The following is a 23,855-nucleotide window of genomic DNA, read 5'->3' on the forward strand; positions in this document are numbered from 1 at the left end:
ATCACAGTATAAAGGATTCTAATGGTTTAACATGTGTTCTGATTCCAGTTTCCAAGTGGGATCTAAACGTGACCTACAGAAAACTAGTGGTCTCTAATGGTAACCAATAAGCCAGTTCCCATTACCCTGCTAGAAATACCAGCATAGATCTATCTGCTCACCAGGCAAAACCAGCATATATTGTGTTTGACTATGCAAAACCAGCACAAGACCAGCATATACCAGGTTAGACCAACTTAGACCAGCATGGAGCTGTTTTTATCAGCAGGGTAGATAGTTTGTTGTGTTCTAATCCTGATGGTTCTAATGGTCTTTTTTCAGTAGAGAGTTCAAACGCGTGGATGTCGAAAACGATACAACTCCAAACTCTCAAGCCGAGTCAGAAGGACGGCCTTTAGCTGCAGGCATTACAGTGTAAAAACAAACTCTACTAAAGACCTGTCAGCTTCACCACAGCGTCAGATAAGGAGCCTTTCATTACAGAAAAGCCAGAACCGAAGAGCTCCACACAGGAAACGCTGTGTTTAAAGAAAAGAGGCAAAACTACTTGAAACGGGCGGCTAGCATGTAGCTTGGATAGCAAGTTTGCTAGCTAGCTAGCATAACAATTCAAAAAACATTTAGGAGGTTATGAAGGAATGCGATTTATAATTTACTACAAGTTCAGCCAGATTGGCTGCCAACATCAGCTAAATTAGCAATTGAGCTAGGTAGCATGCTTGCTATGCAAATTACATGTTAGCCAATGGCCCAGATAGTCAGAGGATAGCAGGGGCCCACTGACAGCAAAGCTGGCGGCTCACTGGCTTTTTGCTCAGCGTTTTCCATGCCACTCATTTTGAACTCACAATACAGTTTACTTCAGTTTTCCTTATTGTGAAGTCAGGAATGCGCCTCATCACCCAGACTGACTGAACCCCACCCCAAAGCACATTGTGCCTGATAACATTAAACGTAAATGTTCTTATCTTATTCCTTTAGGGATGTGAGTGCGGGAGAACACACCTTCTGGAAGGATCCACAGTCGTCCTGGGTGGGGGCGGTTCCTATCCTGTAAAAGAGAGAAATAATGTGAAGACAGATTCTATCTCAGTGTACTTACCTGTACACAGTAATTGAGTGACCATGGTACCATGGAACGGCAGGTCTGAATTGTTGCTGTTGTTGTGCTCAATGTAATTAATTGTTTCGTGACGGTTTGTCCTGATCTAGAAAGTGGGAGGGGCAGCAGGTAAAAGGGGCCAGCCATCGAGAGAGGTTTTGTTTCCTTCCTTCTGATTGGGGTTAATCTGTGGAGCTCCGCGGCTCTGAGACTGTGAGGACGTGCCATGTTGATTGGAGCTGGCAGGAGAGCGGTGGCTGGATATTAGCCGCAGGGCTAATGGAATCACTAATTCCTCTGCTGTTTTAATTGTGACCCAGGCTTGTAAATATGTTCTTTCTTTTTTGCTATATTGTTTGTTTACTTTGGAGTTGGATAAAAGAAGTGCACTAGGGACTCACCTTGTGAGTGCAGCGTCCTCCTTGTAGCAGATCCATCCTTAGAAATCCCTAAAGCCATTTTCCTTAAAATGGTGACCACGAAGTCTACAAAAGTTACAGCAACAAAAGCCTATATATATATATATATATATCTGTCTGTCTGGGATAGGCTCCAGCACCCCACCACGACTCAGAAGGATAAGCGGTTTAGATGATATGTGTGTGTGTGTGTGCGTGTGTGTGTACACGTGTACATATAAATATATATATTATATATATTATATATATATAGATATATATATATATATATTATAAAATATGTTATACAGAAACAGTTATACAGCTGTAACCAATCAGGCCTAGTCATTAATTTTATTCTCTCAGTTGTTTGTAATGTGTCTCATGTTTTATTTTCCAAAATAAAAGTCTGCATGCAGGACAATAATCTGGGTGGTCTGAGGGGGGACCAGCTGTGGCGTGCTGACCTTTTCAAGCCAGCAGACTGATATATTCTTGCTTTCTGGGATGTTCCACTTGTTTTGCCTCTTTACATAAACAGCACATTTACTGTTTAGCCCTTCAGTTCTGTCCTTCAGACTGCAGGTTTTTCTGTGATGAAAGGCTCCTTCTCTGCTGAAAAAACATTCCATGCTGGCCTAAGCTGCTTTATGCTTGTCTGGTGCTGGTTTAGCTGGTCACCCAGCATAGTCATACTGGTTGACCAGCATCCAAAACACAACATATGCTGGTTTTGCTGGTGACCAGCCATGCTTACCCAGCAGGCTTATTTGATCCTTATTGAACCTCATGCCACTGCGAGATGCAGGAGAACAGCATTACGGTAACGACGGCACAAAACTGACTGACAAAGTCAAAGAGGGCAGGAAACGAATGTTTTTATTAATGGACTGCATTAGTGTTGCACTTGTACTAATAATTTAATCAGGTTTATTTTCTGTTCTCTCTTAATAGTCTCCTAATAGTTGAGTCTCCATCTCTGAAACAGACTCATTCAGAGAAACTGAAGTTCTAGAGAAACTTACAGAGTCAGAATTGTTCACAGTGGTGGTGATAGGAACCAGACGTCCACCTCTAAAAGCTCCCTCACAGAAAGTTACTACATGAAATGGTTATGAATTCACTGCCTGATGACTGAGACACTGTTTTATGATAGTTTTGAGAAGATTTTGGCCTTAAAATCCATTTGTGGTGGAGGGATACATAATATGCAGGGCGCTGTGAGGCAAAATAGTCCCTAAAAAAGTATATTTTTCAGGTTTTCCACTATTTTCCCATCATCAACATTCCATATAAACTCAGAAGACTCGTGTAGGTTCACTGGTGGTTTTGGATAGTAAATAAAATGTCTATATCTGTGTTGTAGTCATGGCGACCCCTGGTTCCTATCACCACCACTGTAAAGACATCTGAACCATTTCACACCAAACCACTCTGAATCTCTCTGTTTAGTAACTGAAATGATTCAGTTGAATTCTGCATATATGTCATATTTAAGTTAAGTTCATACGAATATTACTTTTTATAGTAAAATTTGCACTTTGCACTGTAGTTGCACACTAAATTTGGACAAGAGGAGTCTGATATTAGCATTCTTAGGAGTCTGATAGGCCTAACGTGCGAATCCTCCTACACCCTCCTTGCTGCTGGACTCTTGATGAGGGTGTTGACTGCTGACCGTGATTGTAAGTGACAGCTCCCACTCTGCCACGTTTTCTGCCGAGTCATGACTTGCACGGCCCTTTTAAGAGGTTTTATTGGGGGAAGGAAGCGCCTTCAGCTGTGTTTTTCATTAGCAAACGACCATGAGATTGGACAGCCGCTCCCCAGCGAAGCCCGAGCCGTCATTACGATCTAATCACCGCTGTTGCGCTCTCGTCTCTATCACGCTTCTCAGTGTCGGTAATTTCAGACTCTCTCAGATGCCTATCAGCGAGATGTGTAGGCCGTCAGGACCCACCACATCCATCCTGTCCTGACACGCCCACCGTATCTACAATGGGACGGGTCAGGTAGCTGTGTTTGTCCGGCTTCCAGCTTCCTGCAGTCCGATCTCCCTCTCCCGGGATTGCTGAATGGGGTGGGATGGCTAAAGGGCAGAGGGAGACTCAGGTACCACTTCCTTCATTAGCACAAAGAGCTGAGACCCATTTCATTTTCACTCTGGCTGCTAGTGATGGGCACTACTTTCAATGAGTCTTATCACCAAGAAAAGCCTGCTCGCTCTTAAAAATGAGGGTTTTTCAAGGGTTCTTTAGTAAAGACAATGGTTCTATATAGAACCATGAACCCTCAAAGAGCCATTTCACGCTTAAATGGTTCCTTACCTGGTGAAATCGTTCTTCAGACTGATGGGCAATGTGTTATATATGCTTCTATATAGAACGTTATAGCACCAAAAAGTTCTGCTATTACAATGTCAGGCTTGTAAGAATAGAAGAACCCTTTTTGGTGCTAAATAGAACCATATACAACACATTCTCCATCAATCTGAAGAACCCTTTCCACTGGTGATGGACGTTCTTTTCAGTGAGTCAAATCACAAAGAGGAGCCCATGTTCTGACAGATTGTGCTATCTTGTTGAAATGTTCTACACTCTTAAAAAAGATGTTTTTTCAAGGGTTCTTTAGTAAGGACAATGGTTCTATATAGAACCATGAACACTCCACAAAGAACCACTTCATGCTGAAATGGTTCCTTACCTGGTGAAATCGTTCTTCAGACTGATGGGCAATGTGTTATATATGCTTCTATATAGAACGTTTTTGAACATGGTTCTATTAAGCACCAAAAGGGTTCTGCTATTACAATGTCAGGCTTGTAAGAATAGAAGAACCCTTTTTGGTGCTATATCGAACCATATATAACACATTCTCCATCAATCTGAAGACCCTTTTCCCCTAGTGATGGCCATTCTTTTCAGTGAGTTGGATCACAAAGAAGAACTCAAGTACTGACGAATTACAGTATCTTGTCGAAATGTCCTACGCTCTTACAAAAGATGGTTCTTCAAGGGCTCTTTAGTAAAGACAATGGTTCTATATACACAGAACCTTTTAGAAAAGGGTTCTATATAACACCAAAAGGGTTCTTCTTTTCTTACGATGTCAAGCTTGTAACAATAGAACAACCTTTTTTTGGTGCTCTATAGAATCATATACAACACATTCATATACACTACCAGCATTAAAACTACTACACATCTTATTCACCAGCTTCTTGTTCGAAGTGTCCCATTTCACCTTAAATGGCGCAACAGTTAATATAGTGCCTCAGGCACAGGAGAGTAACTTCTGACCATTTAAGGTGGCACAGGAAAATTCAAACAAGAAGTTGGTGAATATCCTTATCATCTAATTAAAGAAAAATTAGGATGTTTTAAGAGCCTAAATCAGCTTATCAGGGGGTAAAGGGTGATATTGAGCTCAATATAGAACCATGAACTCTCAAAGACCCTTTCCATGATTAAAGAGCTCTTTGCATCATGAAAGCGCTGTTCAGATTGTAGAGTGCTGTAGATGGTTCTATATAGAACCTTTTTCAAAATTGTTCAATGTTGAACCAAAAAGGGTTCTGCTATTGTAACAAAATGTGTGTCCAGGGGGCGCCATTCCTGTCTTTTGCCTAGAAGAAAGAGCCTGTGTTCTGGTGGATTGTGCTACCTTGTCAAAATGTTCTACACTTTTTAAAAAATATGTGGTTCTTTAGTAAAGACAATGGTTCTATATAGAACCATGAACACTCAAAGATACATTTGCATGCTTAAAGGGTTCTTTGCATTGTTGAAGCTTTCTTCAGATTAATGGAGAATGTGCTGTAGATGGTTCTACATAGAACCTTTTTGAAAAGTGTCCTATATAGCACCAAAAGGGTTCTTCTTTTGTTATGATGTCAAGCCATTTGCATGCTTAAAGGGTTCAAAAAGGGTTCTACTATTGTAACAAGCTTGTATTGTAACAATAGTAGAACCCTTTTTGGTGCTGTACAGAATCATACAGCACATTCTCCATCAATCTGCAGAACTCTTTCATGATGCAGAGAACTCTTTCATCATGCAAAGGGTTCTTTGAGTGCTCATGATTCTATATAGAACTATTTCTTTACTAAAGAACCCTTGAAGAACCATCTTTCAAACAGTTTATTCTGATTCAAAAATGAGCATCCAGGGGGCGCTATTCCTTTCTTTCGCCTAGAGCCCTGGAATCACTGCTAGGATTAACGTTTAAACCGGTATAGAACCTTTACAGTCTGTTAAGGTTCTTTATACCATTAAAAGGTTCTTCATCCTCACTGTTTCAGAGGGAGCTATAAAACAGTAAAAACACTGTAAATCTTTGCTACGAGTGGATCAGACACAGCAGTGCTGCTGGAGCTTTTAAACACTGTGTCCACTCTATTAGATACTCACTGTCCACTCTATTAGATACTCCTACCTTGTCAGTCCACCTTGTAGATGTAAAGTCAGAGACGATAGCCCATCTGCTGCTGCACAGTTTGTGTTGGTCATCCTCTAGTCCTTCATCAGTGGTCACAGGACGCTGCCCACAGGACGCTGTTGGCTGGATATTTTTGGTTCTCAGTCCAGCAGCGACACTGAGGTGTTTAAAAACACCAGCTGATCCACTCGCACCAGCGCAACACACACTAACACACCACCACCACGTCAGTGTCACTGCAGTGCTGAGAATGATCCACCACCCAAATAGTACCTGCCCTGTGGGGGTCCTGACCATTGTAGAACTACAAAGTGCTCCTGTATGGTCAGTGGAGCTGATAAAGTGGACACTGAGTGTATAAACAAGGAGGTGGACTTGGCTGATTATCCACATTCTTCCTCATGTTCTCTTCGCTTCCACCAGGGGGCGCCATCGCCTCGCCGTTCTCGCTCCTTTCCCCTTTTTTTTTTTGGTCAGGAGGGAGAATGAAACAGCAGAGCTGCTCGCGGAGGGGCGGGGTGAGGAGGAGGAGGGGTGAGGAGGTGTGAGGAGGGTGGGGGGTGTAAGAAAGCTCATTTTGAAAATACTTTGCCCTGACGTCAGCAGGAACGGCTCTGGCTCGCGTGAAAGTGGACGGCAGCGCGCGCAGGCAGGCAGGCAGGAGAGAGCGGCGCTCCGGTGCGCGCCAGGGAAGGTGCAGGTGTCTCTCTCTCTCTTTCTCTCTCGCGCGCGAAGGATTTCCGTTCCAGCCCGCGCTTCGCTCCGTGTTTTTGGGGAGTTGTTGACGAACTTGGAATAAAAACGCGCCGATGATGAACGCGCTCACGCTCCTGCTCGTCCTCGTGCTCGGAGTTGGCGGCGACAACCTCGAGGGGCCAACAGGTAAGAAGGAGGTGTTTGCTCTAGCGCGCGGAGAGAGTCTGTCTGTCTGTCTGCACCACCTGCAAAGTTTTCCACAAGTTTGTATCCGCAGCTTCATTACTGTTATCAAGGTTATTATTATTGTTGTGATGTTATGGTGGGGCACAGTGGCGCACGCTCCGGCTCCGTTTGGCACGCGCCACAAACGTGCTCGTGCATTGCTACTGTGTGCGATTAGACTAGATTAGATTAGTGTAGCACAGACTGGGCTTGTTTACTGTGATTGTCCCTCACTCTTGGTCTCGAGGGACCTTATTAATCACCCCTTTATTCTCCTCCCCTGTGTGTGTGTGTGTGTGTGTGTGTGTGTGTGGTGGGGTATTGATGTATTGATTAGGGCATTAAACAGATTGATAATAAACAGCCATATAGCTCGTAGCTCCAAACTGTCGAGGGGCGATTAGTCCTGCGTGTCTGAACGCTGCTGCAACTTCAGCTGCGCGAGCTTTCCCTCTCTCTCTGTTTATTTCTGTGCACGCGCTCCTCTCCGCTCCTCTCCGCAGCTGCTCGCTGACATACAATACGCACATACTGCTCTGAGACACCGCTTGTTGTTGACTGCAGGTCTCTCTCTCTCTCTCTCTCTCTCTGTGCCCCGTTCCCTCTCTCTCTCCTTTTCCCTCTCTTCCCCTCTTTCTTCCTTCTTTCCTTCATTCTGTCTCTCTACCTCTCTCTATCTCCCTTTCTCCTTTTTATAATCTCCTCCTTTCTGTCTCTCACTCTCTTTCTCCCTGCTTCTCTTCTCTCTCCCTTTCCCTCTCTCTCTCCTTCTCCTCTTTCCCTTTCTCTCTCCCCCCTTTCCCTCCCTCTCTCTCTCCCCTTCTCTCTCCCTATCCGTCTGTCTCTCTCCTTCTTCCCTCTTTCCCTTTTTCTCTCTCTCCCCTTTCCCTCTCTTCATCTTTCTCCCTCTCCTGCTTTCTCTCTCAGACGTACACTCTCTCTCTTCCCCTATCTCTCTCTCTTCTTTGTAAACCGTTCTCTCTCCCTTCTCTCTCTCTCTCTCCATCTCTTACTCTTTCCCCTCTCTCTCTGCTTCTTTTTTCTCCCTCCCTCTCTCTCCTGCTTTCTCTATCTACCTCTCTTTCTCTCTCTCTCTCTCTCTCTCTCTCTCTCTCTCTTCTCTCTCTCTCTCTCTCTCTCTCTCTCTCTCTCTACCTCTCTCTTTACCCTTTTCACTCTCTACTCCCCCCCACCACCACCAGCACAGGGGCATCACTAGAGGTTCATGGATACGGGGGCTGAACTGGGGGGTTTGGGGCCTGGAGACCTTTTTACATCATGAACTTCTTCAGCCGCAACATCCAGAAAACATATCACAGCAGGCTGTTATGTCTCCGTCTGTATTAAACACAGAGTCAGCGTGACTTAAACTCTGTGTCCATCCGCTCACAGCAGACACGGGTCAGTCAGAGGCACTGAGGTCCGGCAGCGCCGTGTCCTCCCTTAGTCCAGCTGTAAGGCCCAAATATGTTATTCAGATGCACAGATCACAGATCAGCTCAGTCTCAGCGGTGCCGTCAGAAACGCTGTGATTGTGCTCATGTTTAATGAGCCGGGTGACAGAATTTCATGGTCACAGTGACTTATTTTCTCAGTTAAGTTCAATTAAATTTAGTCTTTGTTTTAATTGAAAGCTTTAGCAGCTCTCCCTCGCTTCCTTCTCCATCCCTGACCTCCACCAGATCTGCTCCTTCAGCTACTCTTTCTCTCCCTCTCCTCCTGTCTTCAGTAATACGTTACTTTTATTAAGATTTACAGGAACTCAATAAAATAATGAGAGAAAAATCATTTCGGTTTGTTTCACGTGGTAATATCTTCTCATCTGACTGGCCTTCGACGGAGCTGCTGCCTCTCAATGTCCATCTACAGGATGAGGAATTTAAAAATGAGGGTTCTTTAGTAAAGAAAAAGTTCTATATAGAACCATAAACATTCAAAGAACCATTTGCATGATCTTTGCATCATGAAATCGTTCTTCAGATTGATGGAGAATGTGTTGTAGATGGTTCTATATAGAACCTTTTTGAAAATCGTTCTTTACAGCACCAAAAAGGGTTCTTCCATAGTAACAAACCTGACCTTGTAGCAATAGAAGAACCCGTTTGGGTGCTAAATAGAACACTTGTCAAAAAGCTTCTATATAGAACCATCTACGACACATTCTCCATCAATCTGAAGAACGTTTTCATGATGCAGAGAACCATTTAATCATGCAAAGGGTTCTTTGAATGTTCAAGGTTGTATATAGAACCATTTTCTTTACTAAAGCCATCATTTTTAAGTATGTATATAATCTTTTATTGACATTAACTTGTTGTAAACAACAATATATGGCAAATACTGCAGTCACTGTTTCCAAGTACTGAAGAGAAATACAGCTTATTAGGTCTGATTTGATTGGCTCTCAGCGTACGAGGTCTGATTTGATTGGCTCACAACTTATTAGAGTCTAATATGATTTGCTTACAGCTTATGAAGTCTGACATGATTGGCTTACAGCTTATGAGGTCTGATTTGATTGGCTCACAACCTATGAAGTCTGATATGATTGGCTTACAACCTATGAAATCTAATATGATTGGCTTACAACTTATGAGGTCTGATATGATTGGCTTACTGCTTACAATGTCTGATATGATTGGCTCACAACCTATGAAATCTAATATGATTTGCTTACAACTTATGAGGTCTGATATGATTTGCTTACAACTTATGAGGTCTGATATGATTGGCTTACTGCTTATGATGTCTGATATGATTGGCTTACTGCTTATGATGTCTGATATGATTGGCTTACAGCTTATGAGATCTGATATGATTGGCTTACAGCTTATGAGGTCTGATATGATTGGCTCACAATTTACGAGATCTGATATGATTGGCCAAGCTGGGGTTCCACTTTTCATGTTACGTTAGTAAATCTCTTGTAATACAGTAGAGGTGATGCTACATTAGAGCAGCAGCAGCGCCTCCCCCAGGTTGTGCCCTGCTATTACAGTATATTGTGAGTTTGGAGGTGTGATGGTGTGGTTGGATGGTGAAGCTCTGACAACTCCAACACACCTCTATTGGTGATTTTTAATCACTTAAAGGGGAATTCCACCCAAAACTTTCTGTGGCAGTGGTGATAGGAAACAGCTAATAATAGGTAATTTAGCCATTTTATTTACTATCCAAAACCACTAATGAATGTGAGTGTTAATGATGGTAAAATAGTGGAAAATCCAAGAAAACAAGTATTATTTTGCCTTACAATGCCCTGCCATGAAGACATATGTATACACACATATATACACACAGCACTGCTGTGTCTTATCCACTCACATCAGCGCAACACACACAAACACACCACCACCACGTCAGTGTCACTGCACTACTGAGAATGACCAACCACCCAAATAGTACCTGCTCTGTGGGGGTCCTGACTGTTAAAGAACAGTGTAAAAGGGGGTAATAAAGTATGCAGAGAAATCTATTTACATATTAATAACTTTCTGTGAGGATGGACGTCTGGTTCCTGTCACCACCACTGTGATGAGTTCTGACTCTAGAGTGGAGCATTTCACACCAAACCACAGCTTAACGACTTAATCATGCAGAAATTTTGAAAAGTGGGTGGAGTTTCCTTTTAAGCGCTAATCACTCTAATCACAGCATGGAGCTTTGATAACAGTGTGAAGTGTTGTTGCAGGTGTTTATTTTGATATTATCTGCGTCGTGATAATTTGATCTAAACACATTTGATTGGGCTATTAGCTACACTGCTATGAGAGTTAGCCTAACGAGCCCTGTAGTTGTTTGTGTGCCTGTTTATACTAATTAATTGCTGGGTTTTGTTACGATATTTCGATATATGACTGATTTAATTGCTACTCAGTGGATGATTTTTCAGTGAAGAGTCTCAGATTCACTGAACATTTTTTCAACCTGAATTCCAGCAAGCCCCGCCTCCTTTGCCAGGATTGGCTAGTAGGATTGTGCATCCCACGCTGGTGAACTTTGGCAAACGGCGACTTCGTATAAACTACTAGCCAATCCTGGCAGAGGACGCGTGATGCTACTAGCCAATCCTGGCAGGGCTTACTGGAAAGAGAGAAGAGCCTTTTACTTGTATTTTATTTTATTATACTTTTTTTCCTGGTTTCACTTATAACCAATTTCAACCCTTCAAACTAAACAGCCTGTTTTTGTTACTGTCCCTTTAAGACTAATATGTAAATGAGGAGTAAATCAGAAGGCTGAAAGCATGAGGGGGCGGGGCTAAACTACCATGGGCCGAATGTGACCTCACAAAAACGCTGCACTGCAAAAAATGGTATCTTGTGAAGTGAATTGATCTTAAATTGAGTCGATACATCTAAAATTTCCCATTTTCAGATAGTTGTGCATTTATTAGAAGATTATTTCGCTTATTTCTGGATATTATTTACGTGTTTCAAGTAATTTCAGCAAGTAAAACTCTCACTATACTGGCAAATAATTTTGCTTGTTTCAAGCACATTTCTTAAAAACAAAAAAACAGAATTATTTGCCAAAATAATGAGAATTTCACTTGTTTTAAGTCATTTTAAAAAGTAAGAATTTCTAGAAATAAGGTAAATATCCTTAGTTAAGTTTACAACAATCTAAACAGGAGAGATATTAGATTGATTGATTATATTTAAGATGATTTTACTTGACAAGATAGTATTTATTGTAGTGTGACATGATGAGTGGACTATCATCGTTTTCCCAACTTCTCTTTATCTCTTAGAATTAAACAGCCTGTTTTTGTTACTTTGTCTTTAAGACTGATAAATGGAAATGAGCTATGTTCTGATTGGCTGTGCCTCATTCAAAAAAACAGACCAGGCTGAAATTCTCTGTATCACTTCAGCGTGAATGGGCGGAGCTAAAGTGCTGTATAGACAATGCGACATCACGAAAGTATTGCAATCAGGCCGTTTCACAGTTTAGGTTTTACGGGTTGGTGAGTGAACAGCGCATTTTAAACCCTTAACAGTGTTTTGCTTACTGCATTCAACTCTTATGCCAGTAGATTTCCATTATATGAGCCCTTTAAATTGATTTCAGTGTTAAAAAAAGCCATTTGTGCTAATTTTTAAACGTTTGTTTAATTGGGACAGATACCTGAGCCTGTAAAACGGCACTGAGTGATCTGATGCCATCACGACATTCACAGCAATGTGCTAATCTGCACTGTTTCCCATCTAATCATCAATTTCGTTGCAGCTGATTCGACACACATGCTCGCCTTGATGCATTAGCAGCTCCGCTACCTCCTACAAGTTATTTCACGTCCAAATGACTCTCCTCTGCTCTCGTTCGCCTCAGTTTCGTGATGTCTGATATGAGTTCGGTGGCTAGGAGCCGAGACGTGCTGAGGGTCTTTGATAGAGGCCCCTGTTTTCGCTCCTGTATCGGCTCCACATCAACACTGGAAGGCAGTGTTCCATCAAATCGCTGCGTACCGTCGGTGCCTTTCAGGCTCCATCGAGCATTAGCGAGAAACAGTGTTTCCTCAGAGGACGGGAGAGAAAATGAGGGAAGAGGTTTCATTGTGAGCTGCATGCTTTCGCAATTACTTAAGACCCAATTAGGCCACACAGAGGCTGCTCTCTTACGTTTACTCTGTGCGGAGTTAATGGGAGAAATGTGGACGGTGGGTGAAGGTAATGAGTATTAGATCATATCTGTATAGATCGTGTCTGTTTACATTCACGGATGATGTGCTGGTATAATTGTGGCTTATTGTTAACAGAAAGAGCCGCACATGGACACTAATAGTACGATCGTTATCTGATTTTGGTGCTGACCTGATTTATGTAAAGTAAACAGCCATAACCGGACAGAGGAGAGCTGTGAGCTCTACAGACTTCAAGGGGAATTCTACCAATTTTTCAACATTCCACCAGTTTAAATAAGGTGTAAACAAGGTTATTCATGGTAGTTTGACAGTGGTGGCGATAGGAACCAGCTGACCGCCTCTAAAAGCTCCCTCACAGAAAGTTATTATGTGAAATGCTTACCCGAAACATTGTTTTCTGATAGTTTTGAGACATTTTTCTCGCTATTTCACATCTAAAAACCTCACAAGTAGGTTCACTGGTGGGTTTGGATAGTAAATAAAATGTCTATATTTGTGTTGTAGTCATGGCGACCCCTGGTTCCTATCACCACCACTGTAAAGAAAACTGAACCACTTCACACCAAACCACTCTGATGCAAAAAGTATGATAATTTGGTGGAATTCCCCTTTGGAATCAAGTAATCCTTTGGAATCGCTTGTAATTTTGGAATCGTTTACGGCTTTGCTCATCATCCTGGACACATTCTGGATGTATGTATGGAATTTTATAGATGTATCTGCAGCCAGTTTAGTTTTATATGATTGAAAACATTGACTCCAGCCTTTTGAATGGTAAAGTATATGTAAACGAGCTTGAAAGTAGAGCTGAAACAGTTCATCGACTAATTGATTAGCTATCAACTAATAAGTTAATCAACAACTATTTTGGTAATCAATTAATCGATTTGAGTACATTTTTAAGAAAAAAGGTAAAAATTCTCTGATTCCTGCTTCTTAAATTTGAATATTTTCTGGTTTCTTTACTCCTCTGTGACACCAAATTAAGTATCTTTGGGATGTGGACAAGAAAAGACATTTAAGGACATCATCTTGAGCTTTAGAAAACACTGATCAGCACTTTTCACCATTTTCTGATATTTTATAGACCAAACAAATAATCAATTAACTGAAAAAATAGTGAAAATAATCATTAGTTGCAGCCCTGCGTGAAGGTACTGGAATAGTGAGGCAGCAGTGGTATGTTTGGCATGTTGCAGTTGTGGTAACAGGGGTGCATATTTAAGTGTGCATGTATGGGGGGGGGGTGGCAGTGTTGAGAGACTATTACTTACATACAGAAATTGAAACATAAACGTGGGTAAACAAAGCGTATCTCCCATTAAAGTTATCATATTAACATCTAATGCTTTCTTTAATTGAATTCGAAACAGTGTGTTGAAATTTGAAACTACCGCCGTCATGCTTCTCGCTCTCATCCAAAAGTCTCTCATTTATCATCTTTCATGGAAACCACTGTCAACGACCAAAACGAGTGCAGCTTATCAGAGTGAAGCGGGCGGGGCTCACGTTATGTGTGGACCCACACTCAAGTGAATGGTTATACGTTCCTATTATCTGTTATCTGAGCCAAACTAATTGAAGTAACTAATCCGAGCTCTGTAGGATAAATTGTATCATTTGTAACATACAAAATATCGAAAACTGAATTAAATTCTATACTGAATCACATTCGTATTGCATTAAATTGAATTCTCAATTGTTTATGTTGTTCTATCTTTAATATTCACTACAGAGATTCAACTGCACTGCCAAGTATAATGATGTTCCTATTACAAAGCCTTTTTAAAATTTCCATTGAGTCACATTACAGTCTGATCAAGTCTGATCCGCATAAATATTTTAGCAACCTACCTCAGTAATGAGAAGTATGATGATAAATAAGAAGAAAAAGGAAGGATTATAAATAACTTTTACATAAGTCACTCTGCAAACATAGTAAAGTAAATACATGTGAAACAGGCTGGGAGGTCAGCACTTCCTTTTTTTGTGACGAAGTGGACAGTAAGACCATATTTCATCCTTATTATGATAAACAGTGTGTTTTTTTTCAGTATGTAGTGGATATTGTGTGTGAACATTCAAAAACTGATTCTTATTCAAGGCAGTTTTTTTTTAAATGTGAGCCTATTAGCTCATTTTGTCGGTGTCGAAATATCACGATACGTATCATGAAGTATCGTGATATGATATTTTTGCCATATCGTCCAACCCATTACTGTCTATAACTGAACAACACAACAGTCTACTTTGGCTTTAATTGTATGGCCATAATTAAAACCCATATAATAGTTGATATCACCCTGAATGATTTGTGTAATTTCAGAAAGTACACCCCCCCCCGCATCTGCTCTAGTGCGTGGTAACCTTCGGTGGTCCGTTTGTACCACCCAGACACACATCAGCAGGGGAATCGCTGAGCGTGGGCGAGGGTGGGCGAGTGAGGGAGAGGGAGGGTGAGGGTAATTTAACCCTGAGGCTGGCCTCGCGCTGGCCTCGCGTGTGAGTGTGTGTGGTGGTGATTGGGGGCGAGAAAGGCTACAGTAGATGCCCCTCGCTGAGGTGGCTGGAGGTCACTGCATAGAAGCGCATGTTGAAGGACATAGATAGTTGCACACTCTGCACTAAGGTGGGCTTAGCTGGGCTTTTATCACACAGAAAACAGCACAGCCAGCCCGGAGTGTTCTCTGAGGACACTGCCACACAGAGAGGCCTGTTGTGCTCGTGAGATTTTAGCTGATGGCTAATTGTGATACAAATTAAAACTGCTCTGCGTGCACGTGCTCTCACACATGTCTACAATTGCACGGAATCATGGGAGTCGAGCAGAGCATGCATTTTTTTGGCTGATTAGCTATGAAGAGAGTGGTCCGAGCGCCCCCTGCTGTTTGAATTCAGAACACAGGTTATCAATGATGTTGATGTGATACACATTACAGGTTGTTGACCCGCACTGGTAACAGAATCCTCTTATTCAGACACTGTTTGGAAAATAACTGTGGTAAACGGTAGGGTGGGAATCTCTAGACCCCTCATGATTTGATTCGATTCAGAGGCTGCGATGCGATTATAAAACGATTATCGATCTTTTTTTCTATACAGGTTGTTTTTCTCACTGTGTGACAACTTCGTACTGTTAAAGCAAAGTATTTGTAATAATCCATAATTAATTTACTTCCAGTATATTTCATCAATAAATCAAACAGAAGCAGGTGAACTGGAAGGCTCTCATTCACTGCTCTTGTTCGGAGCACATGAGACACTGCCGCCACTCTTCTGCGGTGAAATGCGCAGTTACGGTGAAATAAGATCCAGTGGCAAAGGATGTCCACGCATCACGTCACAGCTGTCCTACTTGTTTTCTTCAGTGATTCTGTAACTTCGGTTTTGGTGTTGTTGTGGGGGGGGGGTCCGCTGTCTCAGTAAAATATCTTCGAGACGGGTCGCTGTATCTCGGCTCCAAAGTGTGCAGTATAGCGCGAAAGCCCTGGTTCTCAGCTGAGTACAGGCGCAAATCCTTGGGAATAAAAGTTGCGATAGAGTTTGTAATTCCGAGTTGGGTGGAAGTTTTGACATCGCGTGCTCGATGGTCCTCTGGTTGGCAGCAACTACAACCGGGCGCTTTTCTTCCTCCTCTTGGTGGAAATGTGTAAAATGGTTTCTCATGTTTGTCATATTTCCACAATATTTTAGTTTAGTGTGACACAACTTGCATATAGTGTGGCTCTTGTCCAGGTCCTGTTTCCCTTCAATTCCATAGAAGCCAAAGTGCTTCTATCTATGTTATGTGCCGCCACAGACTGTCCGGGCGCTGCACTTCCGCGCTTCCCAGTTCCGCCTTTTGTGTTCCGTCAACGTTACGTTATTGATTAAAATTTAGAAAGTCGATTTTTGTCAAACGTCCACGTCAGCATCGCGATGCATCTAAGAATCGATTTTCCCTCCACCCCAGTAAAAAGCTAAAGGTTCTAGATTTTCCTTTGCTTTGCCTTTATGTTCATTTGCCAAATTAATGACAACTTTTGCTGAACTGCACTGTTATTATTTTCTTATATTTGACAAAGATGAAGCTTAAACTCTCATTACTTTATCAGATCTGCAGTTAATGTGAAATGGTGTCCTGAAATGACCTGCATGCGCACATCCCGATCAGTAAAATCACCTGAATGAAACACGTACCTCATGAACAGCTAACTGACCAGCAGAACGAGGCTTCCTCACAAAGATAGTTATCTCTGAACGCTCTCAGCTGGTCATTATTATGAGATGAAGGTGAAAAAGGATCACATGCTTGAATGAATGAATGAATAATGGTGCAAAAACCACATGAATTCTGATCTGGGCGTTCTCATTAAGGTTGCCGATCTAGGACCACATATGAAAGTGGCTCAGACCTGATTTAAAAAAAGATCTGTGACACATTTAAGACAAAAAAATCAGATTTGTGGCACTTCTGCCTGGTAATGTGAACATAGCCTTAGACATATAGTCATGGGCTCAGTCCCGTTTCACCCCTCGCCCGTACCACTTAGCCCTTCTCCTCTGTTTTGCGTGTCTAGGGGTAGGGTGTCCCGATTCTTGTTGAGATAGAGGGGGAGGGTGAAGTGTTGGGGCTACATGACCCTCCAAACTGAGGTTTTTCAGAGACTGCAAACAGAGAGTTATGAGAAAAAAAGAGAAACCAGCAAGATGGAGAACAAGAGACCAAAAAAACCCAAATGTGAGAATTTTCTATGTTAAAAAATATGATAACCACTGTATTATATTAGTTTAATGTGGTTTCAGTGTATTATGGTCCTTTTCTTCATAACCAGCATAAAAAATCTCTAGTAGTGTTGATGTCTGAGTATCTAGCTAAATTTCTTGTTCCACCTTAAGTGGTGCAGCAGTTACATACTGGGACCTCAGGCTCAGAAATGCTGCTCGTTTAAGGTGGAACGGGAAAATACAAACAAGAAGCTGGTGAATATCTGACTTCAGCTTCATATCACTGAGGAATTAGGGGTGGGCGATAATAAATAATTGCCCCCCTCTTTGAAGATCATATGATGCCCTAAATGTAACTAAAGCCCAGCAGTGAGGAGCTGAACTTTACCCTCCTCTGCTGTCACTGCAGACTGGCAGCGTCGCCTACAGAGCAGCGCTGGTAGCTGTTAATGAAGTGATGCTCTTTATTTGAGGGTCCCATTTCAGAGGGAAGAGTTCAACCACCACCCCTTGTAACTCAGTTTCAAGGGGCAAGATGACACTCAAAAACAAGAGGTAGAGGTACAAATGAGAAATGGGATTGGGCCATGGTGACCCCTGGTTCCTATCACCACCACTGTAAAGAAAGAGTCTCTACAATCAACCATTTCACACCAAACCACTCTGAATGACTTTCCCTGACCTTGACCCCATCGGACACCTTTGGGATAAACTGGAACAGGCCCTCTCGTCCAACCCTGACCTCACAAATGCTCTTTTGACTGAAATTCCCACAGACACTCTCCAAAATCTTGTAGAAATCTTCTCAGAAGAGTGGAGGCTGTTATAGCTGCAAAGGGAGGCAGCTCCATACGAATGCCCATGGTTTTGGAATGGGACGTCCAACAAGCTGATATAGGTGTGATGGTCAGGTGTCCACATATTTTTGGCCATATAGTGTAGCCAGTGTGGAAAAGCTGTGAATGGTGCAGGGCAATGGATGTCCTCACCTCTCGCCCTCTCCCTCTCTCTGACATTTACATTAGTGAAGTCTCACAATGGGCTTTTATTCTCTAATGGAGTGAACAGAGGAAGCAGCTCTAAATCAGAGCGCTTCGTTTTGGGCCGAGCGGCACCGACGCCCTGCTTTCAGAGCCGCGGTCCTGATCGGAGAGGAGAGGCACATTAATCTGGCATCATTTCTGCACTAGGCTGAGCTTTAAGGAGCTGAGTGTGAGCCCACTGAGCGGTCAGGAGACATTAAGGCTGTGACCGAGTCTGTCAGGCTAACAGTGTCGTAGATGTTTATGGGAAACGCTGTGAACTGAGTTAATCATCAGAGACCACATCTGCTCTCTCTCTCTCTCTCTCTCTCGCGCTCTCTTCCTCTTTCTCTCTCTCTCTCTCTCTCTCTCTCTCTCGCGCTCTCTTCCTCTTTCTCTCTCTCTCTCTCTCTCTCTCTCTCTCTCTCTCTCTCTCTCTCTCTCGTGCTCTATTCCTCTTTCGCTCTCTCTCTCTCTCTCTCACGTGCTCTCTTCCTCTTTCTCTCTCTCTCTCTCTCTCTCTCTCTCTCTCTCTCACTCTCTCTCGCACTCTTTCTCTTTCTCTCTCTTGCTCTCTCTCTTTCGCTATCTCTCTCTCACTCTCTCTCTCTCTCGCCCTCTCTCTTACCTGCTCTCTCTGTCTCACTCTCTCGCTCGCGCTCTCTCTCTCCCTCGCCCTCTCTCTCTCTCTCACTCTCTCTCTCCTTCAACCTCTCTCTCCTTTCTCTCTCTCTTGCTCTCTCTATCCTTTCTCTATCCCTCCTTTTCTTTTTCTCCTCTTTCCCCTCTCTCTCTCTTTATTCTCTTTCTCTTCCCCTTTCTGTCTTTCTTTCTCTCTCTCTCTGTCCTCTTTCCCCCTCTCTCTTTTTCACCTTTCTCTTCCCCTCTCTCCCTCTACTCCGTCTCTCCCTAATTCACTCTCTATCCTTTCTCTCTCGCCCTCCCTTCTCTCTCCTCATTCTCCTCTCTCTCTTTTCTTTTTTTTCTTGCCCTCTGTCTTCTCTCTTCCTCCCCCTCTCTCTCTTCTCTTTTCCCCCCTCTCTCTCTACTCCATCTCTCCCTAATTTTCTCTCCATCGTTTCTCTCTCGCCCTCCTTTCTCTCTCCTCGTTCTCCTTTCTCTCTTATTTCCTCTTTTTCTTCCCCTCTCTGTTTTCTCTCTTTCTCTTCCTCTCTCTCTCCCTATCTCCCTCTATCCTTTCTCTCTTGCATTCCTCTCTCTTTCTCTACTCTGTCTCTTCCTAAATCTCTCTCTCTCTCTCTCTCTCTCTGTCTCTCTCTCTCTCTCTCTCTCTCTGGGTGAGTCAGTGAGCTGGAGTCTCCTTTGTGTGTGACTGCTGTGAATCACTGAAAAACGCCTTTTTCTTTTTATCAAAAAATGATTTCCTCTTATCGCGCGGGGTTGTCTCAGGGTCGCCTGAGCACTGGCAGTCCATTTACTTAGAGAGGGGCTGAGCTGATTGCTGTGGCATCTTCAGGGAGAGAGAGAGAGGAGAGTGACGAGAGAGGGGGACACTGCACTGAACATCCCGCTCAGTGGCGCTTAAATCTCTCAGTGGCCGTAATATAAACACGGGCGGAAGTCTACGAGAAACTGTCATAAACAAGGACACACACACACACACACACACACACACTCAGTTCAGTCTAGGGCTGTGCTCTTTATCGTTAAAGGAACAGTTCAGGGAAAGTCAAACTTCCAAAATTTTCCACTTACCCCACCTGTAGTCAATCAGTCAAGAAATATTTGGTCTCCAAATTTTGGTTCTTTAGTTTTGTGCTGATGTTTTGATGTTTTGATTTATTTGTGGTTATAAAATGTGTTCAGATCTTTGCATAAGACTGTATTTGTCTGTGTTTGCAGTTTGTATGTCCGTGTTGTTTCTTTATTGGAGGGATCATCACTTGCCCCCCCCCGTGGTTTCCTCTGTCGCCTCAGTGCTGACGCTCTGCTGCAGAAGTGAGCGGCTGTAAAAGCTCAGTCGGCAGATGGCACCTCCGCTGCTGTTTCGGCCAAAAGTGACGTCTCTGTCCAGCTTTTCACAACAGGAGATGTTGGAGGCCAGGCAACCGACTCTAATTATCTGGAACGGACACGCCGCTAACGCACGCGTGATTTCACTCGTACACAATTTTGACACAAATAGGTGCGGATTGTCGCTTAAAAAAGTGCCGGCGTCTGTGAGTGGCCGAGGCTGTAGTAGCACTTTGTTATTCTGACAGCCGTGTTTTTTGGCGGCGGTTGTGACAGAAGCGCCGAGCTGGGATAAAACTTCTCGGCGAACACACATACACAGACACGAGCACTCATCTCCTGATGGAACTGGCTGCGCTCCAGCTGCTGCCGTGGCAACCCGGCAAGCATGGCGACGGGAGCAGAGGAGAGAGGGAGAGAGAGTTTGAAATGAAACAATGACAATGAGGTCAAAGTGAAGCTCTAATTTTAGCACACATTTATATCTATGTTGGGTAAAGTCAAAGAAAAATAAGTGAAAAAACGGGGCTCCTAACAACCACCTGGAAGAGCTGGTCGACCCCAAAACTGCCCCCATCAGATAAGCAGCACTTAAAGCTTTCATCTCTGAGAGAGAGGAGAAAATCAAGCTGCTTCAGATCTGAAAACATCCACAGGTGTTTCTGTCCATCCTTCCACTGTGAGAAGACGACTCAGCGCTGTGGGTCTGAAAGGATGTGTAGCTAGGATAGTTTCTCTAGGACAGAGCATTTCACACCAGACCTAAATAACTTTGTTTACATCTTAACCATTTGATTATGCTGAAACTTTGAAGAATTAGTGAATTTACCCTTTAATTGAGACTTGAATACGTTTTGAGCGAGTTGAGAGAAGTTTTGGGGGTGTTTACTGAAAAGATCCGAGTGACTATTGAATTCTGTTGTTTGCCTTCAAACAAAGAAGCTGAACAATGGACTGACCACCCCAGAGTCCAGACTTCAACATCACTGAATGTGTTTGATTACTTCAGAAAATGATCAACCAGCTTCTAAGCCTGAACTTTGAAGATGTTTATCGGTTATCAGTATCCATGTTCACTAATAATCGTGATCAGTATCAGCCCTGAAAAATGCGTATCGGTCAACCCTCAGCGTTGTCACAGTTTGGATGTCTGCACTTTAATTCTAGAATGTAGGAAGTAGTAAAAATTGACAAAAAGCTGTTACAAATGCGTGTGTCCAAACTTTTGACTGGCATTGTATATGAAAGTCCCTCAGGAGGAAGAACTGAGAGAAGCTTCTCACATGTTTATCCTGAATGTCTTGCGCTCAGTGTAATCCAGTCTGCTGATGCATTCTAGTCACGACTGTGTTGTTTACAGTCTTGCCAAAGCGTTTAGATAATGACCGCTCCATCAATGATATAATTATCAAACCCACTGTGGGATTTTGGTGGAGAGAAGATGATTAAGAAATGAGAGCTTCACAGATCATGAAGCCCCTACAAAAAGGGTTCTTTGGAGTGATGCCACAGAAGAACCACTTTTGCACTTCTAAACAACTTTTTAGTGGCGTGTCCAGGATTTTCAACATGGGGTGGAATAAAATATCGATACGGCAATATATCATAGCGCTTTCTTTGACGATACATTATTGATACACTGGCGCCAAATATCGATTTATTTGTTGTAACATGAATGTAGGGCTGGGCGATAAAACAATAACGATAATTATCGCGATATTCCTTTCCTCGATAGAAATATAAGAAATGTTTGATAAATGTTCGATATAATAGACCATTCTCAAACTTCCATGTTCTAGTGGCAGCCGACGAAAGAGCACACTTCAGAGTTTTTCGACGAGATTATGGGGGAGAGAGTCGAGGAGTGAAATGAGTCGCCAAATATACTTTAGCAACGTCTGAAACGTGGAGTTACATTCCCTGTTTGAGTGGAGTGACCAGCGATCTGCTCTCCTGTGACCGAGTGTGAGTGAGGAGGTCAGTGGTGTAACTGTACTGTCCTACAGTGAACTCACCTCTTTACTTACATCCTAACAGCTTTAGCAGCATTAAATCACGTCTGCTCTTCATAACTACAGCGCTGTTACAGCGCTCAGTCATATTTCAGTATTAGTGCATTCACAAGCAACGAGAGTGAAAGAAAGAAGTGAGTTCATGTGAGTTACAGCCCCTGATTTTAATGAAAGTAAACTGAGGATTCTGTGTGTGGGACATTGGACATTCAACAGTTTGGCTGCTAATTCCTCTCTGCTCACTGCTGTATTGTTTTGGCCCGGTACCAAATGACCCATGGCCCGGTACTGGTCCGCTGCCCAGTGATATGAAACCCCTGCTTTAGAGAAGCAGTAGTGGTTCTTCTATAGCATCACTCCAAAGAACACTTTATATTTTATATTTTATTCAAGGCCCTTGGTTTGGACTGGCCTGGTATTTGGGGTCTTTCTCTGCCCCCTCATTTGATTTCCCTTCTGCTGATCAGTGAAGCTCCTCCCCGAAATGCGCACACTCCTTGGCATGGAGTTAGAGGAGAGGGTGACATTGCCAGGTGTGCCAGCATTGCAGCACCCGGGACAACAGCTGCTGCCTCCTCCCCACCAAACGGCCACCATCAGGTAGCCAGGTGGGTGGCACGGGTCTGTCCGGAGGACCGGTACTCTACTCAAGGGCACCCTGTGTCCGTTTAATCCATCGTCAACCTCTGTTCGGCCAGTCAGACCGAGCTGGGCCAGCTTGTGTTGAGCTTGCAGTTTCCATGACCTTGATTTGAAACAAGCCCCCCGTGGACTAACAGACCCCATACGCACAGACAGGAATTCATTACATACATAATGGGAGGAGGGATCAGGGTGCAGCGCTGGGACCTTTTGCATTTGGAAGAGTTTCGAAGGTATATTTGAGTTAGAAACTGCTGATACAGCCTTTTCTGATCTATCTATTATTTTTTAATGAGCCTCTTTCATAAAAAAAAACACTTATGGCCTTTTAAGGCTGAAGGCAAATTGGGTTTGTTTCTCAAATCAGATCTTTTGAGGCGACTGTCTGCTTTGTTATTTCCAAGTGATCAGATCGGATATGTGTGTCCAGACATCCCAGCACTTCATCTCTCTGGATTTGACATTGTTGTTGTTTGTCATGTTGCGAGTGACGTAGGAGACACTTTGAAATCTGATTTGAGTGTCCAGAGCATCCAATGTGGTTTGGATCAGATTTGCAAACAATATTGCTGTCCAGACTATCAAAAATCAATCTGGATACAATCTGGAGGTGCCAGTAATCGGATTTGGGCTGGCAGTCTGAACAAGGCCTGAAAGTACCCTGTTTATACAGCTCATGCAACCTCACTACTACCCTACAGCCAACATGACCGCCACTCTTAAAAAGGCCAGTTCCACCTGAAATGGTTCAGATGTCTTTGCAGTGGTGGTGATAGGAACCAGGGGTCACCATGACTACAACACAGATATAGACATTTTATTTACTATCCAGAACCACCAGTGAACCTACACGAGTCTTCTGAGTTTATATGGAATGTTGATGATGGGAAAATAGTGTAAAATCTGAAAATAATTCAAATAATTTAAATTAATTAAGTTTTTGGGGGACTATTTTGCCTCACAACACCCTGCATGTATCCCTCAACCATGAAT

General features: G+C 43.0%; 1 protein-coding gene across 1 annotated transcript in view; it reads left to right on the forward strand.

Moving 5' to 3' along the window:
- The first annotated feature begins 6,581 nt into the window (after positions 1-6,581).
- The window catches only part of ptprua (protein tyrosine phosphatase receptor type Ua), a 425,958-nt gene continuing 408,684 nt past the window's right edge, over positions 6,582-23,855 (forward strand). The window contains exon 1 of the mRNA XM_036562583.1: positions 6,582-6,819. Within this exon, the coding sequence (XP_036418476.1) occupies positions 6,747-6,819 (73 nt within the window). The 5' untranslated portion in view covers positions 6,582-6,746. The remainder of the gene's footprint in view (positions 6,820-23,855) is intronic.

This window comes from Colossoma macropomum, unplaced genomic scaffold, assembly GCF_904425465.1.
Source record: "Colossoma macropomum unplaced genomic scaffold, Colossoma_macropomum, whole genome shotgun sequence".
Taxonomy (NCBI): Eukaryota; Metazoa; Chordata; class Actinopteri; order Characiformes; family Serrasalmidae; genus Colossoma; species Colossoma macropomum.